Genomic DNA, 13,364 nt, shown 5'->3' with positions numbered 1-13,364 from the left:
TCATGACAATTATCTCTTTTACACATTAGGAAACTGAAGCCCAGAGAGGTTAATTGGTTTATCCACATTCCCACAGCTAGTAAATGTCTGTGAAAAGAGACCCAGGCTGGAGTTTTCTATTTCCAAATGCCACGTCCTCACAACTGTCAGTCATCTGTTGCTGCATCATTTGCAAAAGTACAAGTTGTAGAAACTCCCCATTATGTGCCATCTGGTGTCCTTTCATATAAGTCATGAAATCCAGTAGAAAAAGTAAACTTGGAGTTAGATTTTTCCACTGAGGAGCTCCATGAATTTGAGCAAGTGAAATTCCTCTTTGAAGTTCGTTCTTTTTATTATTACTACCTGTCTTGCAGAGAGTTCTGAGCTAAGAATTAGATTGCACATGTAAAGGGTAGCAGAGTGTCTGACACATAGTAGGTCCGAAAAATGGCCTTAGGTCTATGCCATCAGATGAAATGGTGTATACTCTTTAGGCACATGAGGAAAACTCTATTCCCCTTGTATTATAGTTTCACCCTGAAAAACTGGGTAAAACTCAGAGCTGAGTTTTATGCTCATTTGCACTGATGTTTCAAGTATAATCAGGTCCTCCTCTCTGCTACTTGCTGCTGCTTTCTTCAATATGCACTTAGTGTCTGGGAATTTATATTATAAATTTACTCAGGTCCCTGGGCAGACAGGTCATACTTTTTTACACAGAAATTTTCAGGGCCTGAGAATAACCCATCCAATTGTACAGTAGTTTTGTGAATGCCTTGGAAAGGTACACAGCAAGTGTGAAACTCCTAGGTAATATCCCTGATCAATGGAGTGCTCTATTTTGTCCCTGTCAAGGGGAAGGAGGGGGTTGGAGAAGAAATCCTCTTTGTTTCACCCAACACAGATCTCAGGACATGGTCTCTTCTTTAACGAGTGAGACCAAATTCTAAAATAAAGTTACTTCTTACCTTTGCTTCTAGGTCTTCCTAGCAGAGTTCAAGAAGACCAATCAATTTTTTGCAATAAAAGCCTTAAAGAAAGATGTGGTTTTGATGGACGATGATGTTGAGTGCACAATGGTAGAGAAGAGAGTTCTCTCCTTGGCCTGGGAGCATCCGTTCCTAACGCACATGTTCTGTACATTCCAGACCAAGGTAAGACTTCTGCTCAGACAACACTTCATCCACCTCTTGCCCAGCAAATGTGCCTGTCTAAGCCGGGGGCCTCTGGTGGCGCCCCCCTTGGGACATGTGGGGGACTGTCCCCATATTTTTCTTTACCTTTCAGCTCACCTTCCATCTGTCCAAACAAACTTCTTCTTCTCCAAACGCCAGTGAGATACTATTTTGAATTGTTTAACATAGTCTGTTGAGAAGGGGCTTTCCTTCTGGGTTTGTCTTTTCGCTTGTTTTTTAGAATTTGGTTTAACTTCTGTAACAACCAGGATTCTAGGCAGTCTTTGCCTTGCTTGACAAAACAGTGCTTTGTGAGGGAGAAATACATGACACTGTTTGTTCAGCTACCGTATGTGTACTTGAGGAGACAAAAGTTGGACAGTAGGTCAAAATGCGTGTGTACTGTTATTTTCATATATATGGGCCACAGAGAAACAGCCCATACAGTGGGCTATCAGTGAGCAAGGCCTGAGCAGTGAGGTAAAAAGGTAAATTTTGTCAGAAGGTGCTCTTATTCTGGGAGGATTCTCTTCCTGTTCTCTTTATGCCTTAAAAAAAAAAAATTCAGGACACCTGGGTGGCTCAGTCGGTTAAGCATCCGACTTCGGCTCAGGTCATGATCTTGCACTTCATGAGTTCAAGCCCCACATCGGGCTCTGTGCTGACAGCTCAAAGCCTGGAGCCTGCTTCGGATTCTGTGTCTCCCTCTCTTTCTGCCCCTCTCCTACTCGTGCTCTGTCTCTCAAAAATGAAAAATGTTAAAAATTAAAAGAAAAATTCAATTGCCTCTTTTTTCAGACCAAAAACTATTCAGGATCATTTTAGAAAATTTGGAAAATTAATGAAGAAAATCATTTATAATCTCACCATCTCGGTATACTCACCACTAATACTTTGAAGTTTAACCTTCTAGACTTTTTCACTCAGTGGATTTTGTAAAATTAAAAATAGAAATGGGGGTGCCTGGGTGGCTCAGTGAGTTAAGTGTCCAACTTCAGCTCAGGTCATGATCTCATGGTTCATGAGTTTGAGCCCCACATTGGGCTCTCAACTGTCAGCACAGAGCCCACCTCGGATCCTCTCTCTCTCCTTCCCTCTCTCTGCTCCTCCTCTGCTCACTCTCAAAAATAATAAATTAAAAAATTTGAAAAAATAAGAAACCCATTGTAAATACCTACTGTTCTGCAACTGGTATTTTCAACACTCTCTTATATACATTTCCTCACATCTATGAATATTCTACAATGTGATTTATCTCACTAGAACATTTCTAACTTTCTGTTCTGATTTAAATAACACTGAAGTGAACATCCTTGTGGACCGGTCTTCATGCACCAGCATTATGATTTGCTTTTCCTTGTTTACTCTCTTTCACACTTCCGCCTTGTACATGGCCTAGAATAATAAGCAGACCCATGTGGGACTGTGTGGTTAAGACCCAAAGAGCATGAAGACTTTATTCTCTTATTCCATTTCAAGTCTGCATGATAATGTTCTACCTTGATGTAAGTATAAGTAACAGAAGGCGTGTAAGCTGCCCCAGTCACGGAAAGCAGTAGTGGGGAAACCATGGGAATCTGTCGGAACATGTAGATGGCAACTAGGCCTTTTATCGCTACTTCTCCAGTCCCCAGTAGATGCTCAACAAATGTTTAATGAAGGAATAAATGCATAAATACACGTAGATAAGAAAAAGAGAAATGAGATTATTTTTGTAAGTATTTTTAAAGGACAATAAAATATTGTAAGGCTTGTATCAAACTACTAAATACACCTTAATAATCATATATAGTATCCAAAGCACCACAGAGGATATGGAAATATATAATATAGTTCCTGACCTCAGGAATTTCATACTGTAATACTAGAGGGGAAAGAGAGATACTTCTAACGGTGGTGAGTGGTATGAAACTGCACAGTGCAGACTCTACATTCCAGAGCTGAGAGAAACTAGAAATTAGAATATGAGTAGGGAGAAAGGTCTTGGGCAGTAAGAGGTGTGGTTGGTTTCAAGAGAAAGCATAAAGGAATGAAGGGATAATAATAAGGTAGGCTCATTTTCTGCAGCAAGAAGGCATTTGGGATTTCTGATAATGAGTTAGATTTTTCTCCCAGAAATGTCCTCCTGGAGATCATAAATATCTGTCAATATGTTACCGAAACACAAGGTGAGGGCTTTGCCATGCACTCCTAATCTGCGTTCCAGATTTTCTGTGCATCATGGGATACATGATCTTACTTTTTCTCTAGAAATATTGTAAGGCTTGTATCAAACTACTAAATACACCTAAGACCAGGCTTCTAGAAGCATGATGTAATCACATTTCATCTGGTACTTTCTCCCAGCTGTGCATGTGTATACTCACACATACACATGTACACACACACACACACACACACGTATATATATATATATATCTGTATGTATAATTGTTTTTGTGTCTTCTAGGAAAAGCTCTTCTGAATGCTGCTTTGTAGAAAATACCAGTATTTTCCTTCTTGTGCTTGTCTATCAGAGCTCCAGGCAGTGTTTGCTCCTTTTTGTCTCATAGGAGATGCTCTTAAGGTTCCATGCAGCTGTGATGTTTTACCAAAACCAGAGAAGTCAATGCCTGGGGAGAAGTGGTAGAGAATGTGTATATCAAATGTAAAAGTGACTGGCTCACTACTTAGGTTTCAAGGAATGGGATTGCTTTCTTATTTCTAAGAAATGAGGGATGAGGGACAGAAATCTTGCACGATACTTTCCCAAGGATACTGAGTTGTTTTGGGGATGTCCTGATTTATTGTTCAGATTTTGCGTGTCAAACAGAATAACCAATTAAATACCACAGGTGAATATAGAAAGCAATAATTGAAATGAATGATTGGCTGTGGGGGGCATTTTGGAAATTGCCTTTCTTAAGGAAATGACAGTTACCTTTGCACATTAGTGTAGATATTAGGTAACATACATGAACTATTTACTCTTCTGGAGAATTGTTATTTTTAGGAAAAGTTATTTATTGGCTTTCTACCTACAAAGAGCTCAGCCCATTGAATGCCAATTATTCAGGAGATTCTGAAGACAGTTTTTCACTTGTTATTTATTATTGTTTTTATTGAAGTATAATTGACATGCAATATTCTATTAGTTTCAAGTGTATATCATACTGATTCAATATTATTATACATTACAAAATGATCCTCATAAGCCTAATTACCATCCATAACCATACAAAGTTATTAGAGTATCATTAACTATATTTTCTATGCTAAACATTACATCCCCATGACTTACTTACTTTATAACTGAAAGTCTGTATCTCTTAATACCCTTTACCTATTTCTACTCACCTCTCCCAACCCCTCCCCATTCAGATAACTCACAGTTTGCTTCCTGTATCTTTGTCAGTTTCTATTTTGTTTTATTAGATTCTATATATAAGTGAGATCACGCAGTATTTGTCTTTCTCTGACTTATTTCACTTAGCATAATACCCTCTAGGTTCACCCATGTTGTCACAGACAGCAACATTTCATTTGTTTTTACAGCTGAGCAATGTTCTATTATATGTGTGTGTGATATCTAGATATCTATTATATGTATATGTGTGTGATATCTAGATAGATAGATAATCTCACATATTCTCTATCCATTCACCTATCAATGGACACTTAGGTGGCTTCCATATCTTGGTTATTATAAATAATGCCAGAATGAGCATAAGGGTGCATATGTTTCTTCAAATTGGTGTTTCTGTTTTCTTTGGATAAATATCCAGAAGTGCAATTGCTGGGTCATAGGGTAGTTCTATTCTTAACTTTTTGAGGAAACTCCATACTGTTTTCCATAGTGGCTACACCAATTTACATTCCCACCAATGGTGCACAAGGGTTCTTTCCTTTTTTCCACATCCTCACCAACACTTGTTTCTTGTCTTTTTGACAAGTAGCCAATCTATGGGTGTGAGGTGATTTTGATTTGTGATTTTCATTTGTATTTCCCTGACAATTAGTAATGTTGAAAATCTTTTCACATACCTATTGGCCATCTGTATGTCTTCCTTGGGGAAGTATTTACTCAAGTCCTATGCCCATTTTTTAAAACAATTGTTTGGGGGGTGTTTAATAATAAATTGTGTAAGCTCTTTATATATTCTGTATATTAACACCTTATCAGATATATGGTTTGAAAATATCTTCTCCCATTCAGTAGGTTGCTTTTTCACTTTCTTGATGGTTTCCTTCACAGTACAAAATCTTTTCAGTTTGATGTAATCCCATCTGTTTATTTTAGCTTTTGTTGCCCTTGCCTGATGATACTGGTCAAATATATATATATATATTGCTAAGACAGATGTCAAAGAGCTTACTGCCTATGTTCTCATGTAAGAGTTTTATAGTTGTAGGTGTTATGTTCAAGCCCTTAATCCATTTTGAATTTTTTTTCTATATAGTGCAAGATAGTGGTCCAGTTTTCCCAACACTACTTATTGAAGGCACTATCTTTTCCCTTGTATATTTTTCCCTCATTTGTCATAGATTAATTGACCATAAGTGTGTGAGTTCATACCTGGGATCTCTGTTCTATTCTGTTCATTTATGTGTCTGTTTTTGGCCAGTGCCATGCTGTTTTGATTATGATAGCTTTGTAGTATAATTTGAAATCTGGGATTGTGATACCTCCAGCTTTTTTCTTCTTTCTCAAGATTGCTTTGGATATTTGGAGTTTTTTGTGCTTCCATACAAATTTCAGAATTTTTGGTTTTAGTTCTGTGAAAAATACTGTTGGTATCTTGATTGAGATTGTATTGCATCTGTAGATAGCTTTAGGTAGTATGGACATTTTAGCAATATTAATTCTTCCAATTGATGAGCATGGTATATCTTGCCATTTATTTGTATTTTCATCAATTTCTTTCACTGGTGTTTTATAGTTTTTAGAGTATAGGTATTTCACCTCCTTGATTAAATGTATTCCTAGGTACTTTATTCTTTTTGATGCATTGTAAATGGGATTGCTTTCTTAATTTCTCTGATAGCTCATTATTAGTGTATAGTAACTAATGCAACCAGTTCCTGTATGTTAATCTTGTATCTTGTGACTTTACTGAATTCATTTATTACATCTAATAGTTTTCTGGTGGAGTCTGTAGAGTTTTGTGTATATAGTATCTCATCTGCAAATCATGGTTTTATTCTTTTCCAGTTTGGATGCCTTTTGTTTCTTCTTCTTGACTTATTGCTCTGGCTAAAAGTTACAATACTATGATGAATAAAAGAAGTGAAAGTTGGTATCATTGTCTTGTTCCTGATCTTACAGGAAAAGCTTATAGCTTTTTACCATTGAGTAGAATGTTAACTGTGGGTTTGTCTTATATGGTCTCTTTTATGTGGAGGTACATTACTTTTATACCCATTTTGTTGATAATTTTTATCCCAAAAGGATGTTAAGTTTAGTTAAATACTCTTTCTGTATCTGTTGAGGCAATCATGTGATTTTTATCCTTTGTTTTGTTAATGTGATGTATCACATTGATTTATGGATGTTGAACTATGCTTGCATCCTGGAATAAATCCCAGTTGATTGTGGTGAGTGATCTTTTAAATGTGTTATTGAATTCAGTTTGATGAAATTTTGTTGAAGATTTTTGAATCCATATTCATCAGAGATATTGATCTATAATTTCGTGTGTGTGTGTGTGTGTGTTGGGGGGTTGGTTTCAGGGTAATGCTGGCCTTGTAAAATGAAGTGTTCTTTGATTGTTTTTGAATGATTTGAGAAGGATAGGTACTAACTCTTCTCTAATATTTGGTCAAATTCATCAGCCATCTGGTCTTAGACTGGTACTTTGGGGGAGTTTTTAAATTATTGATTCATCATTACTTAAAATCAGTCTATCTAGATTTTCTGTATCTTTTTTTTTTTTTTAATTTTTTTTTTCAACGTTTATTTATTTTTGGGACAGAGAGAGACAGAGCATGAACGGGGGAGGGACAGAGAGAGAGGGAGACACAGAATCGGAAACAGGCTCCAGGCTCTGAGCCATCAGCCCAGAGCCTGACGCGGGGCTCGAACTCACGGACCGTGAGATCGTGACCTGGCTGAAGTCGGACGCTTAACCGACTGCGCCACCCAGGCGCCCCATTTTTCTGTATCTTTCTAATTCAGTCTCAGAATGTTGTGTGTTTCTGGGAACTTATCCATTTCTTCTAGGTTTTTCAATTTGTTGGTGTACAATTCTTCATAGTACTCTCTTATGATCCTTTATATTCTTGTGGTCAGTTGTAACTTCTCTCATTTCTGATTTTATTTTGGCCCCTCAACTTTTTCTTGATGAGTCTGGCCAGAGGATATCAATTTTATCTTTTCAAAGAACCAGATTTTAGTTTTTTTTTAATCTTTTCTACAGTTTTTTTTTTTAGTCTCTATTCCATTTATTTACATTCTGATCTTTATTTAATTTCCTTCTTTCTACTAACTTTGTGTTTTGCTTTTTTTCTAGTTCCTTTATGTGTGAAGTTAAATTATTTATTTTGGAATTTTTCTTGTTTCTTATGGTAGACCTGTATTACTATAAACTTTTATAATTTCTTTTGGTGGGGCTCCCAGAGATTTTAGAAAGTTGTTTTTCCATTTTCATTTGTTTCCAGGTATTTTTGTATTTCCCCTTATTTCTTTGTTGACCCATTGGTTGTTTAATAACATGTTGTTTAGTCTCCCTGTTTTGTATGTCTTCCACTTTCCTTCTGTAGTTGCTTTCTAGTTTCATACTATTGTGCTGGAAAAGATACTTGATACAATTTCATTGTTGTTGAATTTGTTGAGATTCCTTTTGTGGCCAAACATATGATTTGTCCTATAGAATTTTCCATGTACACTTGAAAATAATGTATATTTTGTTGCTTTTAGGTTAAATTTTCTGTATTATCAATTAAGTCCATCCGGTCTAATGTGTATCATTTAATGCCAATGTTTTCTTATTGCTTTTCTGTCAGGATGATGTTTCCATTGATAGAGGTGGTGTATTAAAGTCTCCTATTCTTATGGTATTATTATCAAGTGTATTGCTATCAATTTCTCCTTTATATTTTGTTAATATTTACTTATTACACACAGGTGCTCCATGTTGGGTACATAAATATTTATGAATGTTATAGACTCTTCTTAGATGGATCCCTTTATTATTTGGTAATGGTGTGTGTGTGTGTATGTGTGCGCGCGCGTGCACGTGTGTTTTCTAACAGCGTTTAAGCCTGTTTTGACTGATAGAAGTACTGCTCCATCCCTTTACTTTCAGTCTGTCTGTATTTAGATCTGAAGTGAGTTTCTTGTGGGGCAGCACATAAGCCGGTCCTTTTTTTAATCCATTCAGCTATCCTAGGTCTATTGATTGGAACATTTAGACCATTTACATTTAAATTAATTGTTAATGGATACGTACTTCTATTTTGTTGTTTTATGGTTGTTTTTGTAGCTTTTTTTTTTTCTTGGTATTTTTCCTTGTGATTTGATGGTTTTATTTAGTGTTATGTTTGGGTTCTTTTCTCTTTACTTTGTGTATATCTATGCTACTGTAGATTTTTGGTTTCTCAGTACCAGGATGGATGGATGGATGTGTGTGTGTGTGTGTGTGTGTGTGCGCGCGTGCACAAATACAAAGGTATTACAATATTATTAACTATATTCCCTATAATGAACTTTTGTTCCCTGTGACTTATAACTGGAAGTTTATACTTCTTAATCTCCTTCTCCTATTTTGCCCATCCATATAAATCTTCACCTGAGGCAGCTACCAGTTTATTTATAAGTCCCTTTCTGTTGTTGTTAGTTTATATATTTGTTTTCTGTTTAGTATTCCACATAAAAGTAAAATCATATAGTAGTTGCCTTTCTAAGTCTGACTTCTTTCACTTAACCTAATACCCTCTAGGTCCATCCATGTTGTTGCAAATGGCAAGATCTAATTTATATATATACTATATATATATATATATATATATATATATATATATGTATGTATATATACATATGTATATAACATATACATAAATATACCATGTTATATATATACATATATACATATATATAGCATGTTATATATATAACATATACATACATATATACATATACATATACATAACATATATTATATACATATATATGAATATACATATATAACATATATTATAGAATATGGAAAAATATGTTATATACGTATGCCAAATATCAGCCAAATACACACACAAACACACACACACACACTCTCCACTTCTTTAGCATTTATCTATTGATAGACACTTAGGTGGCTTCCACATCTTTGCTCTTGTAAATAACACAGCATTGAACATGGGGTGCATATATCTTTTTGAATTAGTGTTTTTGTTTTCTTTGGATAAATACCCAGAAGTAGAATTACAAGATTATATGGTACTTCTATTTTTAATCTCATTGTGGGGAGCGAATCTCTATACTTTTCCATAATGGCTACACCAATTTATGTTCCTGCCAACAGTACATGAGGGTTCCATTTTTTCCATATTCTCACCAACATTTGTTCTTTCTTATTTTAAAGCTGAGTATAGTTGACACACACTGTTACATTAGTCAGTTGTTATTTCTTTTCAATACTAGCAATTCTGACAGGTGTGAGGTGATATCTCATTGTAGTTTTGATTTGCATTTCCCCAATAAGTAGCAATTCTGAGCATATTTTCATGTGTCTGTTGGCCATTGGTATGTTTTCTTTGGAAAATGTCTGTTCAAGTGCTCTGCCCATTGTTTAACCAAATGGTTTTGTTGTTGTTGTTGTTGTTGTTGTTGTTGTTTTGGTGTTCTTTCTATATTTTGGATAATAACCCCTTATTGAATAATCATTTGCAAATATCTTCTTCCACCTGGTGGGTTGCCTTTTTGTCTTGTTGTTGGTTTCTTTCACTGTGCAAAAGTTTTATAATTTAATGTCTAAATATTTACTCTTGCTTATGTTTCCTTTGCCTAATGAGACAGATCCAGAAAAATATTGCGAAGGCTGCTTTCCCAAGATTTTACTGCCTATGTTTTTTCTTTAAGTCTTCTTTGTTTCCAGGTCTTGCAGTTAGATTTTAATCCATTTAAAATTTTGTATGTGTGTATATTTTTTAAAAAGTGGTCCACTTTGTTTCTTTTTTCTTTCTTTCTTTCTTTCTTTCCTTCTTTCTTTCTGCACACAGTCATCCAGTTTTCCAAAAACCATTTACTGAAGACACTTTATTTTCTCCCTGCATATTCATGTGACCTTTGTCATAGATAATTGACAGGATAAGCATGAATTTATTTCTGGTCTTTCTTTTCTGTTTCATTGACATAGGTGTTCAGTTTTGTGCTGGTACCATACTGTTTTCATTACTGTAGCTTTGTAGTATAGTTTGAAATCTAGGATTGTGTTTTTAGCCTTACTCCTCTCTCAAGATTGCATTGACTATTTGAGGTCTGTTGTGGTGCCATACAAATTTACAACTATTTGTTGTAGATCTGTGAATACTATTAATATTTTGATAGGGATTACATTGGATTGTAGATTGATTTGGGTAGTATGGACATTTCATCAATATTCTTCCAATCCATGAGCATGGAATATCTGTCCCTTCGTTTATGTCATCTTCCATTCCTTTCATCAGTGTCCTACAAGTTTTCAGAATTCATGGTTTTCCTCCTCCTTGGTTAAATTTATTCCTAAATATTTTAGCTTTTTGATGCAATTGTAAATGGGATTGTTTTCTTAATTCTTTTTTCTGTTAGTTCATTATTAGTGTATAAAAGTGAAACAGATTTCTTTATATTTTTATATTCTGTAACTACTGAATTCATTTATTCTATAGGTTTCTAGCGGACTAATCATAGCTTTCTATATATATAGTATCATCTCATCTTCAAATACTAACAGTTGTACTTGTACCTTACAAATTTGGATGGCTTTCTTTTTCTTATCTGTTCGCTGTGGCTATGATTTCCAGTACTATGTTGAATAAAAATGGCAAAAATGTCTTGTGTCTTGTTCCTGATCTTGTCTTAATCCTGATCACCACTGAGTATGATGTGAGCTGTGTGTCTGTAATAAATGGTTTTTATTTAGTTGAGATATGTTCCCTCTAAATCCACTTTGTTGAGTTTTTATCATGAACAGATGCTAAGTTTTGTCAAATGCTTTTTCTGCATCGATTGAGATGATCATATGATTTTACCCTTTATTATTGTGATGTATCACATTGATTTGTAGATGTCACACTATCTTGCATCTCTGAGACAGACCCCACTTGATCTTGCTGAATAACCCTTTTATATTGTTGGATTTGATTTGCTAATATTTTGTTGAAGATTTTTGGATCTATATTCACCAAAGATATTGGTCTATAATTTCTTTTTTTGTGGTTTCTTTGGTTTTGTGTAAGAGTTATGTTGGCCTTGAATAATAAATTTTGAAGTATTCCTCCATCTTCTGTTTTTTGAAATATTTTTAGAAAGATAAATATTAACTCTTCTTTAAATATTTGGTAGGGTTGCTTGGGTGGCTTAGTCAGTTAAGCATCAGACTCTTGGTTTCTACTCAGGTCATGATCTCACGTTTCATGGGTTCATGCCACACATCGGGCTCTGTGCTGACAGCAGAGCCTACTTGGGATTCTCTCTCTTCCTCTCCCTCCCCCCACCTCTTCCCCTCCCCTGCTCATACTGTCTCTGTGTCTCTCAAAATAAATAAATAAACTTAAAAAAATAAATAAATATTTGGTAGATTCACCAGTGAAGCCAACTAGTCCTGGATTTTGTTTGCTGCAAGTTTTTTGATTACTGATTCAATTTCATTACTAGAAACTTGTCTGTTCAGATTTTGTGTATTTTCATGATTCAGTCTTGAAAAAATTGTATGTTTCTAGGAATTTTATCTATTTCTGTGGTGTTGGATATACTTCTCTTTCAGTTCTAATTTTACTTCAGTCCTTTCCTTTTTGTTCTGGATGCAATTGACTAAATGTTTATTGATTTTGTTTATTTTTTCAAAGAAGCATCACTTAGTTTCATTGATCCTTTCTATTGTGTTTTTAGTCTCTATTTCATTTATTGCCAATCTTATCTTTATTATTTGTACCCTCTTAGTACTTTCGGCTTTATTGGTTTACCATATGCTTATTTCCTTAGATGTAAAATTATATTGTTTATTTGATTTTTTTGTTTCTTGAGGTATGTATGTATCACTGTAAACTTCCCTCTTAGAAAAGCTTTTGCTGTGTTCCAAAGATTTTGAACCATTGTGTTTCCATTTTCATTTGTCTCCATATATTATTTTGAATATCCTCTTTGATTTACTCACTTACCCATTGGTTGTTTAGTAGCATGTTGTCTAGTTTCCATGTGTTTTTTTTACAGTTTTTTTTTTACTTGTAATTGAGTTTGTTTCATACTGTTGTTGTGGCCAGGGGAGATGTTTGATATAATTTCCGTATTCAAAATTTATTGAAACTTGTTCAGTGGGCTTACTTACATGTCATTTATTCTGGAGAATTCTCCATGTACACTTAAAAAGACCGTGTATTCTGCTCTTTTGAATGGACTGTTCTGTTTATTAAGTTGATCTCAAATGTGTTATTCAAAGCCACTATTTCCTTTTTTATGTCTGGATGATTTATCCATTTATGTAAGTGGGTATTAAAATCCTGCATTATTATTGTATTTCAATTTGTTTATGTCTGTTAATATTTATTTATGTGCTTCTATGTTGGGTGTATAAATATTTACAATGGTTATATCCTCTTGTGGATTGGTACCTTTATAATCATGTAATGTCTTTTGTTGTCTCTTTGTCTTTGATTTAAAGTCTATTTTAACATAGGGGAAGGAAAAGAAAAATAATATAAAAACAGAGATGGAGGCAAATCATAAGAGACTCTTAAATAAAAAGAACAAACTGAGGGTTGCTGGAGAGGAGGTAGGTAGAGGAGTGGGCTACATGGGTGATGGGCATTAAGGAGGGCACTTGTTGGGATGAGCACTAGGTGTTATAAGTAAGTGATGAATCACTGAGTTCTCCTGAAACCAATGCTACACTGTATGGTAACTAAATTGAATTTAGGAAAATAAATTTAAAAAAACAAAAGTCTATTTTATCTGATATAAGTATGGCTATCCCAGCTTTCTCTTGTTTACATTTGCATGGGATGTCTTTCTATCCTTTCACTTTCAGTCTGTAT

The 13,364-nt window shown here is 34.8% G+C and overlaps 1 protein-coding gene across 1 annotated transcript in view; it reads left to right on the top strand.

Moving 5' to 3' along the window:
- The window catches only part of PRKCQ (protein kinase C theta), a 186,046-nt gene that overhangs the window by 90,608 nt on the left and 82,074 nt on the right, over nt 1-13,364 (top strand). The window contains 1 exon segment of the mRNA XM_042944801.1: nt 963-1,136. Within this exon segment, the coding sequence (XP_042800735.1) occupies nt 963-1,136 (174 nt within the window).

Source organism: Panthera leo, chromosome B4 (assembly GCF_018350215.1).
Source record: "Panthera leo isolate Ple1 chromosome B4, P.leo_Ple1_pat1.1, whole genome shotgun sequence".
Lineage (NCBI taxonomy): Eukaryota > Metazoa > Chordata > Mammalia > Carnivora > Felidae > Panthera > Panthera leo.
This window is presented reverse-complemented; position numbering and strand designations above follow the sequence as displayed.